The sequence below is a fragment of the Hyaena hyaena genome, unplaced genomic scaffold (genome assembly GCF_003009895.1).
Source record: "Hyaena hyaena isolate Hyena2069 unplaced genomic scaffold, ASM300989v1 scaffold_464, whole genome shotgun sequence".
NCBI classification, from domain to species: Eukaryota; Metazoa; Chordata; class Mammalia; order Carnivora; family Hyaenidae; genus Hyaena; species Hyaena hyaena.
The window spans coordinates 266473-289771 of record NW_024081096.1 but is presented as its reverse complement, the minus strand read 5'-3'; the positions used below and the strand labels follow the sequence as shown (position 1 = coordinate 289771).

At 37.5% G+C, this 23299-nt stretch overlaps 1 protein-coding gene across 1 annotated transcript in view; it reads left to right on the top strand.

Annotated features, from left to right (window-relative positions):
* The first annotated feature begins 5477 nt into the window (after nt 1-5477).
* Nucleotides 5478-23299, top strand: part of PRMT9 (protein arginine methyltransferase 9) — a 38042-nt gene continuing 20220 nt past the window's right edge. The window contains exons 1-7 of the mRNA XM_039253768.1: nt 5478-5881; nt 8420-8568; nt 12889-13125; nt 13996-14163; nt 16681-16783; nt 19475-19581; nt 22239-22431. Of these exons, the coding sequence (XP_039109699.1) occupies nt 5693-5881; nt 8420-8568; nt 12889-13125; nt 13996-14163; nt 16681-16783; nt 19475-19581; nt 22239-22431 (1146 nt within the window). The 5' untranslated portion in view covers nt 5478-5692. The remainder of the gene's footprint in view (nt 5882-8419; nt 8569-12888; nt 13126-13995; nt 14164-16680; nt 16784-19474; nt 19582-22238; nt 22432-23299) is intronic.

Sequence of the window (23299 nt, the reverse complement as noted above, 5' to 3'; positions counted from 1 at the left end):
AAACATAGCTATAGGTGTTGGGGAGCCACTGAATGGGAAATCTGCATTTTAGATCATTTTAAAACAGCATAAAGGATGAATTTAAGGAGTGCATGACTGAAGGCTGGATGATGATGAAAAGGCCACTATAACAGACAAGGTGAAGGATTAAAAGAGCTTGAGCCAAGGGAATGGTAATAAGCACTGAGAGGAGAGGGCAGATTAAAAAAAAAACATTAAAGAGGCAAAACTTGGTAATTCCCATTTACCCCCCAAAACCACTTCTACCTTTCTTTGCTCTGCTCTGTGTTCTGGAGGGTATGACTATACAGACTGTATCATCCAAATTTCCTTACTGGTTGACTTTGGATTGGGTTCTGCAAATAGGAGGTGTCAATAAGAGATTGGAGGACAGGAAGAGAAAAAAGTCAGGGAATTTTCTCTTCTACTTATAGGCCACTCAGTGGCCCCTCTTCCATAGCTCCGACTCTTTCTGGGTTCCAGTAATACAGTTCTCTTATTTTGCATCCTTGGAACAGGGGAGGGTAATAGCTTCCAGCTGTGGGTATTCTCTGGTTTCCTCACAAACCTTGTTTAATCCTTTAGCTTCCTTCACCTCTAAGAAAGGTCCTTTGGGTAAGCTCTCTTGAAAGAAGCTCTTGGAATCTTTTTCCTGCAGGGACTTGTCTAATCATGATTGATGGGGAGTAGGGAGAAGAGTACAAAGAACTGAGGTGACTCCTGGATTTAAATTCTTTGCTCCCCAGTGGATTTTAGCGTTTTTCTGAATGCTTTGTTAGGACATGCTCTGTTCAGGTTGCTTGGGAGTCTGTTCCAGCGCTGGCACTTTGGTAGACATCTCCAACGAGGATTCAGGCAGGTTTTCCAGAACCAAGCATGATGCTTGTTACACAGTAGCATTCAATAAATTTTCTCTTACACTGCCTCTGAAACTCTATTGTCACATTATTACAGGTCCTTGTACACACAGATCCTGAACTTAGCACTGGTCTAGCCATGATTAGAGTTTTATATTCAACTTTGAGTTCTAGATTTTAATTTTTTTCAGGCTCCATGTTCAGTGCAGAGCTCGACATGTGGCTCAATCCCACAACCTGGGATCACGATCTAAGCTGAAATCAAGAGTCAGACTCTCAACCTACTGAGCCACCCAGGAGCCCTTGAGTTCTAGATTTTGAAATGCACACAGGACAACAGAAAGAGGTTTTTAGAAAATCCTAACTGTAGTGAAATAACAAAGATTGAAGAAACTGTGAATATTTAGCACTGAGAATGTATCAATGCAAATTTCAGTGGTCCATGTTGATCCAATTATAATTTTTTTCTCCAACAAGTAATTCAATATGATGAACACTCTATTCTTTATCATATAGCAATCACTTCATTCAAAAGAATTGAGAGGATCTTCAAAATTCTTGTTAAGACATAAATAAATTATATTTCTACTCCCTACATTGCCTTTATACTGCATACCCTAAATACTTTAACTATATCAGATATAAAAGAAGCCTGCACCATACTCCCCACCCCTTACCACACATTTTAGACTCACTAAGAGAATTCTTTAAAAGTATTTATTCCCAGACCTCACCAGGCCAATTAAATCAGTATCTTTAGCTATAAGTCCTAGACACTGATATTTTAAACCTCCTCAGATGATTCTAAAATGCACAAGAGTTCAGAACAAGTCTCCAAACTACAAAATTGTAAAATAAACTAAATCATACAAAAAGGTATGAATCTCCACAGAAAGTATAAACACGAGACACTTGTGCTCAGCAAGCTGTTTATCTCTTCTTAATGAACTTCCTGTAAACCTTTTTTCCCCCTTGTTAACCTTCAACTTTTCAAACTGAAAAGTTGATTGAGAGCATTTCAGTTGGTTTTGCCTCTTTTTTTGGCATGTGTGGTTTGTTGACAAGCTGTCAAAACGTGGTCAAAGACAACCACAATTAAACCTATGAGTTAGCAGTTTTCTAATCAGTGGGGGTTTTCGTGGAACCCTAAAAAGGGTGAACTAGAACACATAAATGGAGGAATCAAACAGACTCTCAAATTAAAAGATTATAGTTTTGGTTGTGAGATGGGAGTGGGACGAAGGGTATTGTGAACAAAAAAGCAATACCTTCAATATTTTTAAAGAAAACTTTAAGGATCAATAAGTAAAATATACATTCTACAATTATTTTGCAACATACTTTGGGGTCTTTGTAATGGAATATAATGCTTTTTCAAAAGGACTGAAAGAATTATAATAAATACAATTTATGTTCAATACATATGAACAATCTAAATTTAAGTCTTAATTAGGAATGACATAATAAAGTAAAATAGTAGTAAAAATATATTTTATTCCACTTTTCTTTAATGTTATTTGTTTCAGTTTATTTTTTTCAAATAGCTTACCCTATATAGTATCTTAAAGTATAAACTACAAAGAAATGTAAATAGCTTCTGATCTCTCTATATAGACTAATCACACTTGAACTCAGTAAACCTTGGTAGCTCACAAACGTACCTCAAGTAGTTTACAAACAGTAGGAAGCATCCCTTGTACTTTTTTTAGCAGCAGTCACTGCCCACAGGTTGATACTGTAGGTGATGATGAAATAACGGAAGTTGGCTCCTTTCATTTTTTTCTCTGCCTTCTCTCCATATCCCACCAAGTCCTTCCTTCATTTCTTAGCCTATATTGGTAACATATGTCCACATTACATTTCACGTGGTCTAGATGTTTGAGATACACAGGTTATCTCAATAAACCAACAGATCAAAAAACCAAAACAAAATAAGACAAAAGAGACCTTGCTCCTGTGGAATTGGAAAGCATGCCCTGAACCACAAGATAATCTGTAAAGTAAACTAATTCAGCTGAATGATGGACTCACAGAGACTACTAGAATGATGAAGTGTAATTGATTCCCCATTAACCAAAATCTGTGCAGAGAAAGCTTGTGAAGTTTCCATTTGGTTTCTGAAGGGAGAATCCAGCCAATTACATTAGACTCTTAAATGATATGAGTTGCACACATTTCTGACCAAGTGCTGAAAGGTATTAGTGACCTAATTTTTGTTTTAAGAATCCAGATAAATTTTGGGGCACCTGGGTGGCTCAGTGGATGAAGCACCTGACTTCAGCTCAGGTCATGATCTCACGGTTCCTGGGTTCGAGCCCTGCATGGGGCTCTTTGCTGACAGCTCAGAGCCTGGAGCCTGTTTCAGATTCTGTGTCTCCCTCTCTCTCTGACCATCCTTCACTCTCTATCTCTGTCTCTCTCTCTAGAAGAAACACAAAAGTAAAAAATAATCCAGATAAGTTTTAAATAACTCTATATAAAAGTAACAATGCCTAGCACTAAATATGTATCTTGTATATAAAATGTTTTTATACATCTCATTATCTCATTTGATGGTTATATCAATCTTGTGTCTAAAGTAGGAAATGTAGCTTTGTTAGGCGTTTTTACAAATAATGCTTCTTAAGGAAAGGTTATTGGATGGGCAGAAAAGGACCAAGTGTGGACTAGGAATGCACTTATTTTTTTGTTTTGTTTTGTTCAGTGGCCTTTTCATGTTCTACTATATGCTACTGGGGCTAGCACTTCAGTCTTGTTAGGGAATTATATAGTTAAATTGTTTAGTACAAAAAGTGGCAATACAGAATGGGAGAGAAATAAGGACGTTAAGGATGGGGGAAATCTACAAGTAAAGCCTGGTAGTGGGGAATGTACTTTCCATTAAAAACATTTTTTTGAGTCCTTACTGAACTAGACTCTGCTAGAGGCAAAGCTTTACAAAAATGGTTAAGAACAGTTACTGCCTTTGAGGAACTTTCTGACTGGAGGAGCAGGTTACAATCTAGTGACCCGGACTTTGAAGAACTGATTATGGTTTTACATTATGAGGTGCTCAGAGGAAGCGTGGTTCATATAATCAGATCAGTAGAGAAGGCAGAAAATGGCAGGAGCTCCCAAAGTTAGTTTGACCTGCAAATGTTCTATTTGTTATTTTGTGTTACGTAAAATATTCACTACTGAGATGTTTGAAAATGAGGACAAAAATGACTTCTTTCAGCTGTAATTTCCACGCGCCTCCCCCTTTTACAGTTTTGAATCCATCCCTTAGGGGCCACACTTGAAGGTAGAAAAACTTTTCCTATATATTATTATAGCCAGTATACAGTGGTGATACCTCGAACAATGAACTAAATCCTAAATTCGTTTTAAAATAACAGAACTTGGGTTTGAGTCACGCCTTTGCAACTACATAGTTGGGTGAAATTGGGCAAGTAACTTCTCAGGATGTCCCCTTTTCCGTCTTCATGTGGGAGCCCGACAGTGACCACAAGAAAGCTTGGTTAGGGACGCGGGGATGTGCCTGCACACGGGGCTCCCTGCCTGGGCAAAGCATGCCTGCAAACAGGGTGCTCTGCCAGGAGGCCTGCGCACAATATCCAAGTTTAATGGTCCGCTGGCAAACTAGGAACATGCCCTCCTTAGAAATAAGGAGGACCCTGGAATTGCGAGCAGGCCTCTTAGTAAACATGTTGTGGTCGCTTCCTCCCTTTGCTCCCACCTGTCCTTGAAATGTGTTTGGCTACTGGCCCTTAATTGGTAAAGGAACGCATCTTGTAGATTTCAGTTTGTATCCAGTTACCGGGTATAAAATAAACCGCAAGAGGGGCTTGCGTAGAATTGTAGAATTGTTCCTCCGGCCGGAGTTGTGTCTGTGTCTGTCTTTTGTGTGTGTCTTGTCCTTTGTGTCATTTCGTCCGCAACACTTCAAGATTGTGATTTAGAAGCCCACCTCACCGGGTTTTGTGAGGATGATTTTAAGTAATGCCTGTGAAAGCATTTGCTCTACTACACCTAGGGTACGTCTGTTAACTCTGTAGGGTCTTTCCAGTCTCGTCATTCCGAGATCTGATGCATCCCAGTTCAAAGATCTTAAGCCATCACCACAAACGCCTGACGTCCTCTCCTCACAGCCACCCATGTCCCTCACGGTCGGGTGCAGCTTCGCCCTGACTGCGTCAGCGGAGACAGTCTTGCAGTCGAAGTCACACACAGACACACACAGACGCGCACACACACACACAGACACACACACAGTCCTGACGGCCAGGAAAAGGGGACAGAAAACTTCGGTTCCAGCGCCAGGAGACAGTCTTGCAGTCGAAGTCACACACACACACAGTCCTGACGCACCAAAAACACACAGAGTCCTTCTCTCTCCCTCTCTCTCTCCTGACGGCCAGGAAAAGGAGACAGAAAACTTCGGTTCCAGGGGCCGAGAGGCGAGAACGAGGAAGGCAAAGACGGCAAAGCCTTTAAAAGCGCTGCCTTCCGCGCACGCGCCCTGGCTACCCCTCGCCTCCCTTCCTACGGGGAGGGGCCGGACCGCGACGTACGCACGCCGAGCGCACTGACGCTCGCTGGGCGTGCGCCGTGGGCTGGTGTCCGCTGTTGCCGGGGTGAGTCGTCGACCCTGCCAAGCCGGGAAGAGGCGGGGCTTCTGCCTGACTAAGGTGGGCGCGCACAGCCCTGGCCGAGGCATAACTTTACGTTACCGGCTTTCGCGCACTGTTTAAGTCGTTTGGAAGTGTAGCCCACGGGAGCGCTTTCTCATTCGGTTTAGCAAAACATCCTCACTTTGGTTATACAAGCGCAGGTTTCAGGGCGGTGATTCTGTCATGCCGAACTCTCGGCCCAGGCCCCGCCGGGGTGCACGGAGTGGCGTCGGGGCAGCCGGGCGCGACCGGCTGGTGTCGCGGTCCTTGCAGAGCGCAGAGCACTGCCTGAGCGCCCAGGACTTCGGCACCGCCTATGCCCACTACCTCCTCGTACTCAGCCTGGCGCCGGAGCTGAAAGACGACGTGAAGGTGAGGAGGTCCCTTCTTTCACTTGCTGGCAGACCTGTGTTCTTCCCGTAATACCTAAGTTGGGAGGGATGGCTAAGGTTAATGGCTGGTGGTTGCTGTTAATATTTACTACTCATTCTTTACATCTCTTTTGTTCACACCCGCAATCAACCCCTCAAACAATCCTGTCGGCTCCATCTTTGAATATATCCAGAATCTTACCACTTCTCACCACCTTCTCCTTTACTACCCGTGTTCAGGTCTCAGTCACCTGTCGGCTTTTGGAGTAGGCTCATCACTAGGCTTTCTCCTGCAGCCTGTCTCAACACAGCCTGCGTGAGCACTTCGTTACAAGTCAAACGATGTCACTTGTCTATTTCAAAACTTTCATCTTCCTCAAAATTCTAAAGGCCATATTGCAAACGAGGCCTAAGTTGATCTTCTCCCTCCTCCTATATCCAGGTCTAGCATGTTCCTGCCTCAGCACTTTTGCACTTGTATGCAGAAGGAATGTCCTGGGTATTTGTAATTGAATAAAGTTGAGAATAAGCCTAAAGTAGTCATCAGATGATGCATTATTTAAGCTTCAGTGACTGGATTGTGATGGTTGTTCTAATAGATACGTTTTTTCAAGTTTTTTAGAATCTAAATTTATGAAAATGCTTTAACTTAAATTTGTATTCCGTTTTCAGCCTCAAGCTACTTTGCTTTATTTCACCTAGCATTTTCTCAACCTCAGTGCTATTGACTTTTTTGGATGGAATGATTCTTTGTTGAGGAGGGCTGTCCTGTGTGCATTGTAGAATGTTTAGCAGCATTGTTGATATCTACTCACTAGATGTCAGTAACCTCTAGATGTATGTAGTCAACATAAATTTAGTGTAAATTTCAGGAGCGGCTGGCCCTAAGGAGGAGAAAGTGCTATGTTGAGATACAGTTTGCTTTTATAAGTAGATAGCAATAGAATAATGATTGATCAACCCAAGTGCTGTTTCTTTAATTCTCTGTTCCTGAGGTTCCTCCTTTGTAAAACAGTAACTGTATCCTTTTTAATAGATTAAAACTGTATCCTTTTTAATAGATTAGTGTGTATTAAAAGTATATCTAAGGCCTGTATTTGAATGCCTCGCGTTCAGTAGGGTTCAGTAGTTGTTTCCTGCAGAACAAAGTCCATATTTGTACATATGGGCCTTTACAAAAGAGCCATTTCTTTAGTCTTATTTCTTACTACTCACCTCACTCCCTATGCCCACACTTCAGTCACACCAAGCTATAAATTCCCTGATCCATTTCCTTCTTTCTTTTTTAAAAATTTTTAAATGTTTATTTATTTTTGAGAGAGACAGAGCATGAATTGGGGGACGGGGCAGAGAGAGAGGGAGACAGAATCTGAAGCAGTCTCCAGGCTCTGAGCTGTCAGCACAGAGCCTGACGTGGGGCTTGAACTGTCAAACTGTGAGATCATGACCTGAGTCGAAGTCGGAAGCTTAACTGACTGAGCCAGCCAGGCGCTTCTCCCTGATCCATTTCATATCATCTGTGCTTTTTTTCCTCCTGATTCTGTAGAATCTTCCTCCATATCCTTTTCTCTTTTGTAAACAACATCAAGATTCAGTTATAAGTATCAGCTCTTCTGTATAAACCTGTGAAGATGGCATAAACTGTGTTCATGATAAAACTGGAGTGACTAAAGCCCTTCCCTTTTTCCACTGTGTTGTGGTATGGAGAATGGCTGGAGAGAGGTGAGATTGGAGCCAGGGTGAGAGAGGGAATGCTGTTACTATAGTCCAGAAAGTATTATAAGGGCCCGACTACGTTGTAACAGTGGATTGGAGAGGAGGTGACAGATTTAAAGATGTTGAGAATTGGCTGGGTTTGAAATGAATTGTATTGGAAGTTAAGGTAGCATTATAAGATGACTTAGTGGTTTGAGGTTTGGTGGTACCTTAATCTTATATCCTGTGTGAGAGGAATATAATAGGTTCAGTTTAGAGCATTTTGAATTTTTAAAAAATTGTATGTTAAATTTCTTTCTACAGGGCTTCTGTGAGGATAAGAATAGGATTTCTGTTGTTCATTGCTGTGTTTTAGTCTCAGTTTTTTGCACACTGATTGTTCAGGAAATATTTGAGTTGAACTGAATTTGAGGGTGCAGTCCCTTGTTGAGATGACTAATAAGTCGTGTCTGTGACTGAGGTTCAGAAGAGAGGGTCTTGGTTGGAGACATAGATGTAGAACAGGTTATAGTTAATGTATTAGAGATGGATGAATGAAGAGAAGAAGGCAAAAACAACTTCTAAAATGTACAAGCCCTCAAAAGAGAGGTAGGTGGAGAATATGCTATGATAGCTAAGAATGAAGAGAGTTTTAAGTGGTCATATTATCTAATTCTGCATGTTATTGCCACATAAGTGGTAAAATTCATTTTTGCACTTACTTATTTACAAACTGTCTACTAAAGCTAAAATAAAATTTGATTCTGTGGAATCATCAATCAGTGTTGTATATTCTTCCATCGTTTATATTATTGACTAAATTACTGTTTTCTCTTTTACATAGGAAACTTTTCAGTATACACTGTTCAGATGGGCTGAAGAGCTTGATGCTCTCAATCGAACACAAGACTTATTTGGTTGTTATGAGCAGGCTTTGGAACTGTTTCCTGATGATGAAGTGATTTGCAATAGTATGGGGGAGCACCTCTTCAGGTTTGTAGTGATTTCAGTTTACTTGTTAAGAATTATTCTGTATCAGTCTTGATCAGAGATAAATCACCCAGTAATTTGAAAGGGAAAGTTTAATATAAAGAATTATTAACTGTGACAGGAGATCAGAGTGACCAAGGATTGGCTAGTAAGAAGTAAAGAAAACTCAGAAGAAGAAAAGAATCACAAATATATAACAACAGAGCATTTTTTTTTATTACACCAACCTTTATTTCATATAAGAAAACAATTATGAATGTACTCATAAGAAATGACACAGGTAAGGAAAAGTAATAAACATTTTACAGGAAAAAAACCAAGATGCTCGGGAAAGTATGATTATTGAAAGTGATCCAGATCTAATCTTTTGATGTATTCTTCTCAGTCAATTAAAGTGTTTTTAATTCCATCATATAAAAGAAATTGATCCACACAAAAAATTTTTTTTTAATATAATTTATTGTCAAGTTAGCTAACATACAATGTATACAGTATGCTCTTGGTTTTGGGGGTAGATTCCCATGATTCATTGCTTACATACAACACCCAGTGCTCATCCCAACAAGTACCCTCCTCAATGCCCATCACCCATTTTTTCCTCCCTCCCCTGCCCCATCAACCCTCAATTTGTTCTCTGTATTTAAGAGTCTCTTATAGTTTGTCTCCCTCTCTGTTTGAAACTATTTTTTCCCCTTTCCTTCCCCCATGGTCTTCTGTTAAGTTTCTCAAATTCCACATAGGACTGAAAACATAACATCTGTCTTTCTCTGTCTGACTTATTAACAGAATAGTTTTAATATTAAATCATACACTATGTAGCCACTGCCTCTAGAGCTAAAGATATAATATTCAAGGAAAAGTTCCCTCCACCTGGATAAGATGCAGACCTTGTAGGAGAGGACACACCATGGGTTGCTGAATGGCAGTGAAGTCACTCTGGTGCCCTGCCAGGGACCTTGTAATTCTGTTCTCTGGATCTTGCTGAAAACTTTGGATTTTCTGTCTACATAGAAACTGTGTAATTAGGAAAACTGACAAAAACCCCAAATTTTGGTTTTGGATTTGTTTTAGTAATTCTGGTTTTACTTCTTTGTACAAAGTAAAAGACTTCTTATTTAGGAAATGCCATGATGATGTCCTATTCTATGTAGTAAGATCATTTTGCATGTTCCAACAGTTGTCTTCTATTACGCTTTGTTCATCTCATCATATTGTTTTATTCAATGAAAAGTTGTATATAAGAAATGCCTTTATCAAAGTGCGTTAGTCTCAGTGAGGTAGCTGCTGTACGGTTTAATAGTCTTAATCAACACAGCCTGGGAAGTGAAATGAGTACTCCTTTAAGAGACAAATATTTGATAGTTTCTAATTGTAGAGTCTGATAATAACTGGGAAAAATAAGGCAGATTGTCAACTGACACTTATTTGTTCATACTAACAGCTAACCTGATCCTGTCACACAGACTCCATCTGTACTAAATTAGCAACTACTTTCCCTTTAAATAAAATTTAGTGTAAAAGATTTTTTAAAGCATATTATTTTTTAAAAAATTTATTTTGAGAGATAGAGTGTGGGGGGTGGGTAGAGAGAGAGAGAGAGGGAGAAAGAGAATCCCAAGCAGGCTCTGCACTGTCAGTGCAGAGTCCAGAACGGGACTTGATCTCATGAACTGAGATCACAACCTGAGCAAAAATCAAGAGTCTGACTCTTAACCAACTGAGCCACCCAAGTGCCCCTACAAATATTTAAGAAAAAGTTTTTTAAGTTTATTTATTTATTTTTGGGAGGAGGGAAGGGAGGGAGAGAACAAGGGAAAGGTGGGGGTGCAGAGAAGGAGGGAGAGAGAGAATCCCGATCAGGTTCTGTGCTGTCAGTATAGGGGTTGAGGTGGGGCTTGAACTCATGAACTGTGAAATCATGACCTGTGCTGAAACCAAGAGTTGGTTACTTAATGGACTGAGCCACCTAGGTGATCTGTTAATTTCAAAGTTTTCTTTAGTTCTTCAGTCCATGTAAGAGGAGTTACTCTGTGGGGTTCAGTTACATTTCTAGGTAATACACATGTTATTATCATAATATTCTAAAACTTATCTTTAAGGATAAGTTCAATTTAACAGAAAATTGGAGCTCTACACACTTTTGACGGATTGTAGCTTGGTGACCTATCGTCGTAAGATAGTAATCTGAGCAGTTACCAATTATTGAGACAAAAAAATGCTTGTTTGCTTTTCTGAGATATAATTATGCAAAATTTCTAATTTAGACATTGAGAATTCTTCACTTGTGATAGCGTGAATGTGGCTTTTGCTATACAGTTTATCTTTGTTCTCTACAACAGTAGCTCTTAGCTTTTGTCCTCTCTACTTTCCTCATCAAACATAGCGGATCACTTACTTCCCACTGAAAGAATCACTGGTCCAGGAAAAGAAGATTTTCAGAGTAAACAATCGCTTCCTTTCCTTTATTCCTTTTATTTGTCAAATAAAGTTTGTGCTGGAACGTCTCAACTTTACAATTCATGTTAGTCCAGTAGCATCAAATTTAAACAAAACATTTAAGTTCCTAATTGGGAAGGTAATTTTTCTTCTAGTTAAAAGAAAAAAAGGCGGTTTCATAGTTTGTTGATGCTGACATATTGTTGAGTCTATCAGTATGAGATATATTTGAATTGAGTGTACCATATATTTTTCAGATTATCATTACAGTCTAAGAAAACTGATATATTAAGAATCAAACTTAACAGAAGCACAAACCCCAAGAAACATTAGGGGCAGGTGTGGCAGTGATTCAACAGATTGTTGATGTTTAAAAATTTAAAATATCCATTGCCAGTTTTGCCTCTCACCAAGTAACGATTACATACAATGTATTTTGTATTGTACTGTGTGCAATATCAGTTGCAGATTAAGATAGCTCTGTCTTTAAGATACTTAAAGATAGCAGTTACTATACTTAAACATTTTTATTTTAACCTAAAACATGAGTGCCTATCATTTGACATAGGGCCATTGCCATTTGTTAGAGGGCAGAGTCCTGTTTGAAATTCCAGAATGTCTTTTTTTACATAAACCATATATAGAATTAATAGTCTGATTTGGTTTCTTTAAAATTGACAGAATGCTTAAAGTTTCTTCTGAAGAAGTATGAGGGTAAAAGGGTTTTAGTAGCTCAGTTCTCTTAAGCTTGTGGACTACACACCGGTGCTTGTCCAGAAATTATCAGTCAGTGACAGATAAGTATAGAAATTGAGAGTAAGTGTTTAGAAATGTATATAGCAGTTTGGCATTGCTGTAATCCCAAGCATGTGATCACAGAACTCACTTGTTGAAAATAATGTGGACCAGTTTGTTCTGTGAGTTGCAAACTAATTACATGCAGTACAACTGTATTGGTCTACAAATATTAGATATTTGAAAAAGGAGAGATGAGTTCTTCACCACAGAAAGTTTAAGAGGCACTGTTCTAGATAGTTAGGAAGTTTTCTCCCTTTTTATTGTTGATTTGCTTACATCTAATTCAGTAGCAGTTTTTTGGGTCGTTGGCCTCTGCTGTTTTCCAAAGCATTTAGTTTAGTGTCCTCAGAAATAGTGGCTCTCTTTTTGCAGTCATAATTTATTTAGTTTCTCTAATATTTAATTAAAATATGTGATTATAATAACAGGTACAAGTGGTGTAAACTAGTCTAACAGCAAATACAAAGACTCTTTAAAAAAATTTTTTTTAATGTTTATTTACTTTTGAGGGAGAGAGAGTGTGCAAGCAAGCAAGTAGGGGAGGGGTAGAGAGAGAGGAGACACAGAATCTGAAGCAGCCTCCAGGCTCTGAGCTCGAACTCATGGAGTGCAAGATCATGACCTGAGCCGAAGTCAGACAAGACACTTAGCTGACTGAGCCAGCCAGGCACCCTACAGATGCAACTGACTCTTGATAATTCATTCAGCTGCTGAGAGAAAAGGTATGCAGGCACACCAGAGAGGAGCCTATTAGCTATAAGCATTGATATGTTTTACACAGGGAATGGTTTTTAGAAAGCACTAGTGTTTTAGTGGATTAGTTAAATTGAGAGGACTATGAGAGCTTCTACTATACTTTAGTGCAATAGTAATTTATAGTCTATCTCCTAGAATGCATAAATACAATAAGGGTTTGGAAAGGAAAGAAGTGATCAAGGATTGCAGTCCTTAGAAAAAGAGATGGTGCTTGGGTTGAGTAGGATTTGGGGTACTGGAGAGGGATTCTCAGGCCAGATGAGTGGCAAGAATAAAGGCACAGTAATTGCTATCATAATAATTGAATATTTTGTCTGTCATATTTTACTATAGAATGGGCTTTAGAGATGAAGCAGCTGGGTATTTTCATAAAGCAGTGAAACTAAACCCTGATTTCAATGATGCAAAGGAGAATTTTTATCGTGTTGCAAACTGGTTGGTGGAACGCTGGCACTTTATCATGCTTAATGACACCAAAAGGAATGCAGTTTATAATGCCGCAATCCAAGATGCAGTTTGTTTGGGATCCAAGAGTGTTTTGGACATTGGAGCAGGAACTGGAATACTCAGGTTTGTTGTAATTGTGCTTTAATTATATACACATGTATACCAAGGTAAATTAAAGCTTTTGCCAAATATGGAAAATTTAACAGTGGAATTCAAAAATAGAGTTTATTTCTAATAATCTTTTGATTATTTATGCAACTACTACTATTGTATTTTTTACTGTAACTTTAAGTTATCAAGAACTGGACATAACTACTAAGGAGAATTTGGGGTTATGATTGAAATCTTGAATGTCCTTTTATAGTACTTATTGCATTAATATTTTGGTTGAATCTAGTTGTCTAAGTTAAAGCCTATCAATATTTTTCATGCCAGTTGTATCTTCTTAAAAATATGAATGTCATGATTTATTGTATAGTTTGTTTCTTTTTTGTTCTTTTAAAGATTTTATTTTTAAGTAATCTCTCCACCCAATGTGGAGCTCAGCCTTACAAACCCGAGATCAAGAGTTGCATGCTCCACTTGACTGAGCCAGTCAGGTGCTCCTGTGTGATTTGTTTATTAATAAGAATATTGGTTCATTTTTAAAAAAACGCTTATTTAGTTTTGAGAGAGAGAGAGACAGAGTGTGAGTAAGGGAGGAGCAGAGAGAGAGGGAGACAGAATCTGACGCAGTTCTAGGCTCTGAGATGTCAGCACAGAGCCCAACATGGGGCTCTAACCCACAGAGCATGAGATCATGACCTGAGCTGAAGCCTGACTCTCAACCAACTGAGCCACTTAGGGGTCTAGTTCATTTTTTAATGTGGAATGAATAATGGTTGTGTTAAAGAACCATGTGTTAAACCCCATGTTTAACGTCATAATTCCACTAAAATTTGAAAAACCACAGTAGATTATTTTTTCCTGATGGGGCACTTTTTTCTCTTGCAGCATGTTTGCTAAAAAAGCTGGAGCACACTCAGTATATGCTTGTGAATTATCCAAGACCATGTATGAGCTTGCCTGTGATATAGTGGCAGCAAACAAGATGGGAGCAGGAATCAAACTCTTACACATGAAGTCACTTGACATAGAGATTCCAAAACACATTCCTGAAAGGTACTATATAATATATACAATATAATTTTAGTTTTTATAATCCACTTTTTTCTTTTAAAAATTAAGATATTCACATTTATAACTTCTAGCCCAAATAAAAATGCTGAAACCCTTATATTGTAAAGGTAGTGATATAGGATCATTTAGCTTAAGATAAATTTTCATAATGTCATATTCTTGATAAAAAATATTTAAAGATCTTGAAAAAAATTTGTGCCAAGCAATTTAAAACTGATAAACTTGACCTTTAGCAAGTTACTTTACTCTTGTTCATTTCGGTATTCTGTTTGTGAAAATGGATAATACCTCCTGTATGGTCAATAACTATTTAAAAGTTATAGTTAAAAATAATATATGAGTAGATCAAGCTTGATGGATTTCTCACAATTTGTGTTATCCTTGGCTAAAATGAAAGCTTTGGAAGTGTCAGCTGTCAATGTATTTTGGCCTGAGTTCTTCAAATGCTTTGAATAATGTCTCATTAAGTCTTGGCTTTTTAGTATGTCATCTTGCTTTGGTCTATATCACAAAGCTGATGGCTTTTTGGAGCTAGAATGGATTTACACATCATCTGGTCTAACACTATCATTTTAGAGACTGAGCTTTCTTTATGTAGCACTTGCTTTACTACCTATCTTGGGTGGTTTGTCATCTCATCTTACTTAAGTTCAGCTTATATTGAAAGATGACTTTTTTATAGTCTGTTGTCATTTGGACTGTTATTTTTAAAAGTCTTTTTCCAAAATATCATATGTTTGCACGTATAGGAGGATTAGGAGGAACTTGACGGAGGAACAAGGGGGAGAAGAAGGGCAGAAATGGTGGGGGAAAGGGAGAGAGGCAAACCATGAGAGACTCTTGAATGCTGACAAAAACTGAGGACTGATGGATGTGGGGGGGAGGAGGGATGGGCATGGAGGAGGACACTTGTGGGAATGAGCACTGAGTGTTATGTGGAAACTAATTTGACAAACTATTTGTAAAAAAAAAAAAGTCTTTTTCCATATGTATAATAGTATTTTTGTATACATAATACACTTTTCAGTGGGCTCTACATTTGTTTGCATGAAAGAAGTCTTACTAGATTGTTGTGGCAGATATTATACCCATTTTATAGAAATAACAGTGTTCTGAATTATCTTAGTCTGCTCGGGCTCCCACAACAAGATAACACAGTGGCTTAAACAACAGACATTTATTTTCTCACAGCTCTGGAGGTAGAAGTCCATGATCAAGGGGGCTGGCAAATTTGATTTCTGGTGAAAGCTCTCTTCCTAGCTTGCAGATAGCTGCATTCCTGTCCTTTCCACTGTGCATGTGAGGAGACAGATCACCTCTGCCTCTTCCACTTTTATAAGGACACCAGCCCTGTCAGATTAGTGCCCCACCCTAATGACCTCATTTAACCTTAATTACCTCCTAAAGACCATATCCTTAAATGTAGTCACAATAATTAGGGCTTTAAATTATGAATTTTGGTGGTACACAATTCAGGCCATGGTATGAATCAGTTACCTTAATTGACCTTCATTTCTCTCACAGATAGTGTTGTAGAAGGACCTGCAGCTTTGAATTAGGAGATATGGATTCTAATATTGACTCTGTTATTAATTTATTTTGACCCTCAGTAAATCTAGAAATGTCAAGATGTTGGACTAGATGATTGGGATACCTTCAGCATTCTAAATGTTTGCAGCCTTTAAATATTGAAAATTTTGTGTATTTATATAATATTGGCTTTAGGCACTGTAGGGGATACCAAAGTTGTTTCTGTCCTCAAGGCACCCATAATCAGAAAAGGAAGATCAGGAATATTATGAAACTTTTCTGTATCTTCTAAATATACAAATAAATGATACTGGCAATGTGTGCTAAAGAAGATCAGAGGAGGGAGAAATTATTTTGGTATGTCTTTGAGTGAAATTTTCTAGAAAGAGAGAACAGTCAGAAGATCAGAGCTCTGCGGACTCTTTTGTGATAACTCGCAGGTTGTAGGTGAAGCAAAAGAAGCAACAAGAGAACTACAATGAATATGTAAGAGGTAAACATGGAAGGAAGAGAAGGATTTTGAGAGGGAGGTCTTCTCATGTACATTACGTATTTGTAGATTAAGGAAAGTGAGAACTGAGAAAGATTATTCATCATAATAAGTAAGGGAATTATTTATGATAGAATATTTTTATAAAGTGTTGGCATCAAGAAGGGGACTGTGTATAAAGCACTGTTAGGGATTTAGCAATGAAAGAAAGAAGAGCCTGAGGAGGTAGCAGGGTCAAGTGAAGGCTGTGTGTTTCTCCACCCCCAGAAGGTGTCAGTGGAGAACAGGGGAGCCTGAAGAACAGTACAGTCAAGTTCCTTAAGATTTGAGGTAGAAAATTAAAAAATGAAATGTATTAGAAAATTTTATATATGGACTGTTTCTATAATATACTCTTCCTTTCTTCTCTCAGCTTTGAAATCTTTACATAAATAGCATGATATTTTACTTACATATATCTTTAAAAAATCATTCTATAGAGTGTCCCTAGTTGTAACAGAAACTGTCGATGCAGGTTTATTTGGAGAAGGAATTGTGGAGAGTTTAATTCATGCATGGGAACATTTACTTTTGCAGCCAAAGGTAAGCAGCATGAAAACACTTAAATTTGATTAAGACTTCATTATTTCAACGAGCATTTATTGAACCCTGGTGTATTTGCAAAGCATTATGAAATACAGTAAGACCTTAGTTTGCGAGCATAATTCATTCCAGAAACATGCTTGTAATCCAAAGCATTTACATATCAAAGCGAATTTCCCCATAAGAAATTATGGAAACTCAGATGAGTTGTTCCACAAACCAAAACTATTTATACAAAAATGATTAAAATACTGTAATATAATACAAAATAATAAAGAAAATACAAAATGTAAAGGAAAATAAATTAACCTGCACTTATCTTTGAAAATCTTCATGGCTGGTGTGAGACATGGCTGGTATGAGAAAGGAGAGAGGGGAGTTATTGTGTAGGACAACTTTCATTATCACTAACAGAATCACTGCTATCTATCGGCTCAATGGAATCTTTTTTGCATGGGGCCCATTGTATATGCTCATATAGATGTTGATTACAGTATCAGTAAACTCTTGTCATATACTGTATTTAATGAAACTGGCAATAAGGCAACAGAGGAAAGGGTCTATATCTGCAGGCAGTCTGACCTAGAATGAAGCAAAGCATTCCCAAGCTTACTTTTATATGGAAAAACAAAGGACTGTCCATAGGTGCTTTAAAGTGACAAAAAATATACTAGTGCCAGTTGTGTATACCGTCCAGTGTTCTGAAAAATCACTGATTTCTGCCAAACACCATGGCCTGAGACCAAGCATCTGAGCATGAGAGATGATCGCCCACAATCCAGCAGATAGAAAGTGAGAAGAACCATCAGCTCAGTTGTGATCATTTGATGTTCGGTGTTATGTACTACTTGTATTGTAAGACATTGCTCATTTATCAAGTTAAAATTTATTAGAAATGTTTTCTTGTGAAACATTCACAGAACAAGTTACATGCAATCCAAGGTACATACTTTATAGGTGGAAAGAAATCCATGCAAAAAAAACCATTTAATCACATAATGTATGCTTGTGTACCCAAATGGGCTATTTGGCAAAGAAACTCCAGGACAGAATTCATGGTAATTGAGCTTACATTGTGGACAGGCATTATGGAATTCTTGAGAAGGGTTGAGAAAGGGAAGTACTTTCAGTCTCCTAGCCCTCACTGATAGGAGTTTGGCAAATTATCAAAAGGAAGTATAGTGGTAACTATCTTGGTATCGTTTTTGGATACCAATTGATTGGACAGGTCCAACTCTTAAAATTGCCAATTTATGTTTCCTGGTGAAATCCTCTATTGTGGCCCACAAATTGTAGATTTGGTTTTCGTAATAGGTAATGTGACTGAAAGGCTTTTAACATAATAATTTACTATTTACAGAAAATGATTTGAATTTAAAATACCTAATTAAAGTTTAAAAAGAGCAGTTTATTTTTCTACTATAATAATGATTTTGAAAAAAAGAAAAATAGTGATTTTGGCTTCTCATTAGTCATATTCAACAGTTTGTTGCTGTATACAGACTTCTAGCTACCCTCCTTTTCCTATTTGTAGTGTTGAAAAAGAATAAATGTATATACACACATACATATAGCAATGAAAGTAAAATAAAAAAAAAATAAAGTTAGTATTAACATGACATCCCATTCATTGTTTTAGATTTTTTTAAAATACTATGTTTTTATTAAAATGTAATTAACATTTTAATAAAATGTTATACATATATACATATGCTGTTATACTGTATATGTGTATGTTACACATATACAGTGTTATATTAGTTTCAAGTATACAATGATTCAGCAATTCTATACTCTACATTTATCATGATAAGTGTATTCTTAATCCCCTTCACCTATTTTACCCATCCCGTATCCATTAGCCTCTGGCAACCACCAGTTTATTCTCTGTATTTAAGAGTGTTTTTTCTCTCTTTTTGTTTGTTCATTTGTTTTGTTTTTTAAATTCCACATATGAGTGAAATCATACGGTATTTGTCTTTCTTTGACTTATTTCACTTAGCATTATACCCTCTAGACCCATCCATGTTGTTGCTAATGGCAAAGTTTCATTCTCTTTTATGTCTAGTATTCCAATATATCTATACATATATATGCACACAGACATGATATTTACACATATACAGTATATATACACACACTTTATTTAGGTATGATTGACATATAAATTATATTAATTTCAGATGTAGAACTAATGATTCAAAACTTGTATATATTATGAAATAATCACCACAAGTCTAGTTAACAAAAGAAACTTTTAATTACATTTTTAAAAAAGATTTCGTTTTTAAGCAGTCTCAACACCCAACATGGGACTTGAACTCACAACTCTGAGATCAAGAGTCACATGCTTTACTGACTGAGCTAGCTAGGAGCTCCACAAAATAAACTTAATTTTTTTTTTTTTTTTTAGAGAGAGTACTTACATGGGGTAGAGGCACAGAGGGAGAAAGAATCTTAAGAGAATCCCAAGAACCTGGGCTCATGACCTGAGCCAAAATCAGGAGTTAGACGCTCAACCAACTGAATCACCCAGGCACCCCAAAAGAAACTTTTTAAAGAAAAAGTTCCTTGTTTATCCTTACCCATTGCTTTTAAGGTTTTTTTAAAATTAATTTTCTTTCTTGTAGTCATGCACACATATTTTTGCATACAAATAACTGAATATAATTTTTATTGTTGTATTTTTAGACTAGAGGTGAAACTGGTAATTATGAAAAGTATGGGAAAGTTATACCAGCAAGTGCTATTATATATGGAATAGCAGTAGAATGTGCAGAAATAAGAAGACATCATAGGTAAGTGATTATTTAAGTAGTAAATATTAGAAAACAGTAATTTTAAGTAGACTGTACTTGAAAGATTATTTAGTGAATATTTATTTGGGTGAGAATTTGTAGTTTTGTGACCTTTATATTCATGATGTTTATTCCAGTCTTAATTCCTTTTTTGCCATTTTCTTACTTTTAGTTATTTAATTTTTAAAATTATTATTAGTTTTAATTTGAGATAGAGTGTGTGAGTGCAAAAGGGACAGAGGGAGGGAGAGAAAGAGAGAATCCCAAGTGGGCTCCATTCTCAAGATGGAGCCCGACTTGGGGTCAACACAGGGCTTGGTCTCGTGACCCTAGGATCATGACCTGAGCCGAAATCAAGAGTCTGGTGCTCAACCCACTGAGCCACTTGGTTCCTTTTCTTACTTTCTTTTAAAGTAGAACTCTCGAATTAAAACCAGCTTTCGATTTTTTAGTGGAAAATTAATTTTTATACAACTTAGTATCCTTTTTAAAAAAACTTTTAGGGGTGCCTGGGTGGCTCAGTCGGTTGGGCATCTGACTTCGGCTCAGGTCATTATCTCATGGTTCATGGGTTTGAGCCCTGTGTCAGGCTCTGTGCTGACTACCAGCTCAGAGCCTGGAGTCTGTTTCAGATTCTGTGCCTCCCTCTCTCTCTGACCCTCCCCTGCTCACGCTGTTTCTCTTTCTCTCAGAAATAAATAAAACATTAAAATTTTTTTTAAATAAATTTTTATTTATTATTTAGAGAGAGAGAGAGGGAAAACATGCAAGTGTGTGAACAGGGGAAGGGCAGAGAGGGGGAGAGGGAGAATCCCAAGCTGAGCCACTCATGTGCCCCAAACTTAGTATCTTTTTGATCTTCCCTCTCTTTCTGCCCCTCCTCCCCTTGTGTTCACATGCTCTCTCTCTCTCAAAAATAAATGAGTGTGAGATTATAACCTGAACCAGTTTCAAGAGTTGGATGCTTAACTGAATGAACCACACAGGCGGCCTGTAGTATGTTTTTTTTTTAAGTTCATTTATTTATTTTGAGAGAGTGTGTGCACATACACGGGGGAGAAACAGAGAGAGGGAGGGAGAGAGAATCCCAAGCAGGTTCTGTGCTGTCAGCATAGTTTCATTTGGTGATTCATCTTTTGAGAGTATAATAAAATAATTTCTAGAAGTAGACAATTCAACCTCAACCTTATAGGGGCAGATAGACTATTAAATGAATACTTCGGAGATAAGAGAAGATTGGAGTTTTTTTTTTTTTTTTTTGAGAGAGCAATAGAGGCAAGAGTGAGCCTGTGCAAGCAGGGGAGGAGAGAGGAGAAGGGGAGAGAGAGAAACTTAAGCAGGCCCCATGCCCAGCTCAGTGCTTGATGCAGGGTTCGATCTCACAACCTTGAGATCATGACCTAAGCTAAAACCAAGAGTTGGATGCTTAATCAAGTGAGCCACTTGGGCTCCTCTGGAGTATTTCTTTTTCATAAAATGGTGTTGCTAAATATTTGTGAAGTATTTTTTTCAATGTAAATTTTTATTGATACCAGAACATTGTTATAGCATATGCATAAACCATAAATTTATGGTTTGATGAATTTTCGTGAAGTCAGTACACATGTATAACCAATGCTCAGATCAAGGTCCAGAACATTACCATCACCCCACAAAGTCCCTAGGTAGAAACCTGCTATTTTGACTTCTGACACCATAGATTATTTTGCCTATTTTGAATTTCATATAGGTGGGGTCATGCAGAATGTTTTTTTTTTTTTTTTTTTTTGTGCCTATCCTTTTTTCAGTATCCATGTTCACTGGTGTGTAGTTTGTTCATTCTCAATGATGTATGGTATGCCACTGTATGAATATACCAAGACATTTGCCCATTTTACTGTTGATGAATATTTATATTATATCCAGTTCTTTGATTATTAGTAGCACAACTATAAACATTCTTGAACAGTCTGTTGGTGATTGTATATATGAATTTCTGTTGGGTATATTCCCAGAAATAGAAAAGTCGCATACCTTGAGGTTCCTGTATTAAGAATGAATCTAGAATGTGTATTTTCAGCTTGAGTAGGTACTAAGGAAAGTCTTCCAAAGTGGTCTTAACCTAATTTTATACTCCTACCAATAGTGTTTTAGACTTCTATAGATACTAGTGTGTCTTCACCAACAGTTGGTATTGACTGTTCCCTTTTCCTCATTCTGGTGGTTGTGTAGTATGTTAACTTCATTTCACTGGTGACTAATGAAGCTGAGTAACTTTTTGTATGCTTATTGGCCATTTAGATATTCTCTTTTGTGAAGTGTCTGTTTAAGTCTTTTGCCCATTTTTGTTTTTCTTTTATTTGTAGAAATTTAAAATTTTTTTGATATGAGCCCTTTGTTGAGTAGTTGTATTATAAATTGCTTCTACTCAGTGTGCCTTTTTACTTTGTTAAAGCTGAGTATCTTTGGATGAACAGAGTTCTTAATTTTAATGTAGATCTATTTGCCATTTGTTTTCCTTTATAGTTAGTGATTGTGTATGTATTGTGTTTAAGGGACCTTTGTCAGTAAAGTTTTTTATGTCATTTTTATGTTTATGTTTTCTGGACTCAATTCTAAAAAAAAATTTAAGCCATCCCATTTTTCTTCCTTCTTCTTCTCATTTTCCCTCTTACTAGGGTGTATACTAAGGATGTTGCTGGGATCTGTTTACCAACAAATGTGAAATTTCAGAGTCCAGCTTGTTCTTCTGTGGATACAGAAGAGACAGTTGAACCATATACAACTGAAAAGATGAGTCGAGTTCCTGGAGGATATTTGGCTTTAACAGAGTGCTTTGAAATTATGACAGTAGATTTCAACAGTCTTCAGGTAAAAAAAAAAAAAAATTAGTTACAATTTTTGTACTACATAGAACAGTCTTAATTTTAGGAGTTTGCATGGATTCTACTTACTGTGTGTAAGGAAAATGATTAAATGGTAACCAGTATTTTCTCCTGAAATTATTTACTTACTTTAAATACATAAGGAAGAAAATCCCTGAGGTTTGGTGGGAATGTATAATGTGTCTGGTGCTTTCACATGTTCTTAGATTGCTTTTACAAAGTGTTACAATATAGTTATCCTTGGGCTATACAGATGAGGCAACTGTTGTTTACATTCATTTTCCTCAGATTATGCAGGTGTGAATGCAAGAGTTATAACCTAGAGCTTTCTGACATTTCTCAGTGTTATACTGCCATTTTAAGTTAACATTTATTCCTTGAAATGAACAGTAATCCAAGTCTCTAGATTGTATGTGTATTAGAGTGATCACCCATATCAGTTTGCCCAAAATTGAGAGATTCCCAAGACACAGGTCTTTCATTTCTAAAACTAGAACAGTCTTGGGCAAACCAGGACAAGTTGATATTCAACAATATATCCTGGATTTTCTTCTACATCAGTAATGTGTATTTGCCTCATTTTTTTAAAAATATTTACTTATTTTTGAGAGAGAAAGTGTGTGCCCTCATGGGCAAGTTGGGGAGGGGCAAGAGAGAAAGGGGACAAGGTTCCAGAGCTGTCAGCACAGAGCCCTATGCAGGGGCTTGAACTTACGAACTGTGAGATCATGACCTGAGCTAAAGTCATATATACGCTCAACTGACGGAGCCACCTCACCTCACCTTGTTTTTAATAGTTCCGTAGTATTCCACTGTGGTAGATTGGAGCTTCTCATCTAGTATACCTTAAGTGG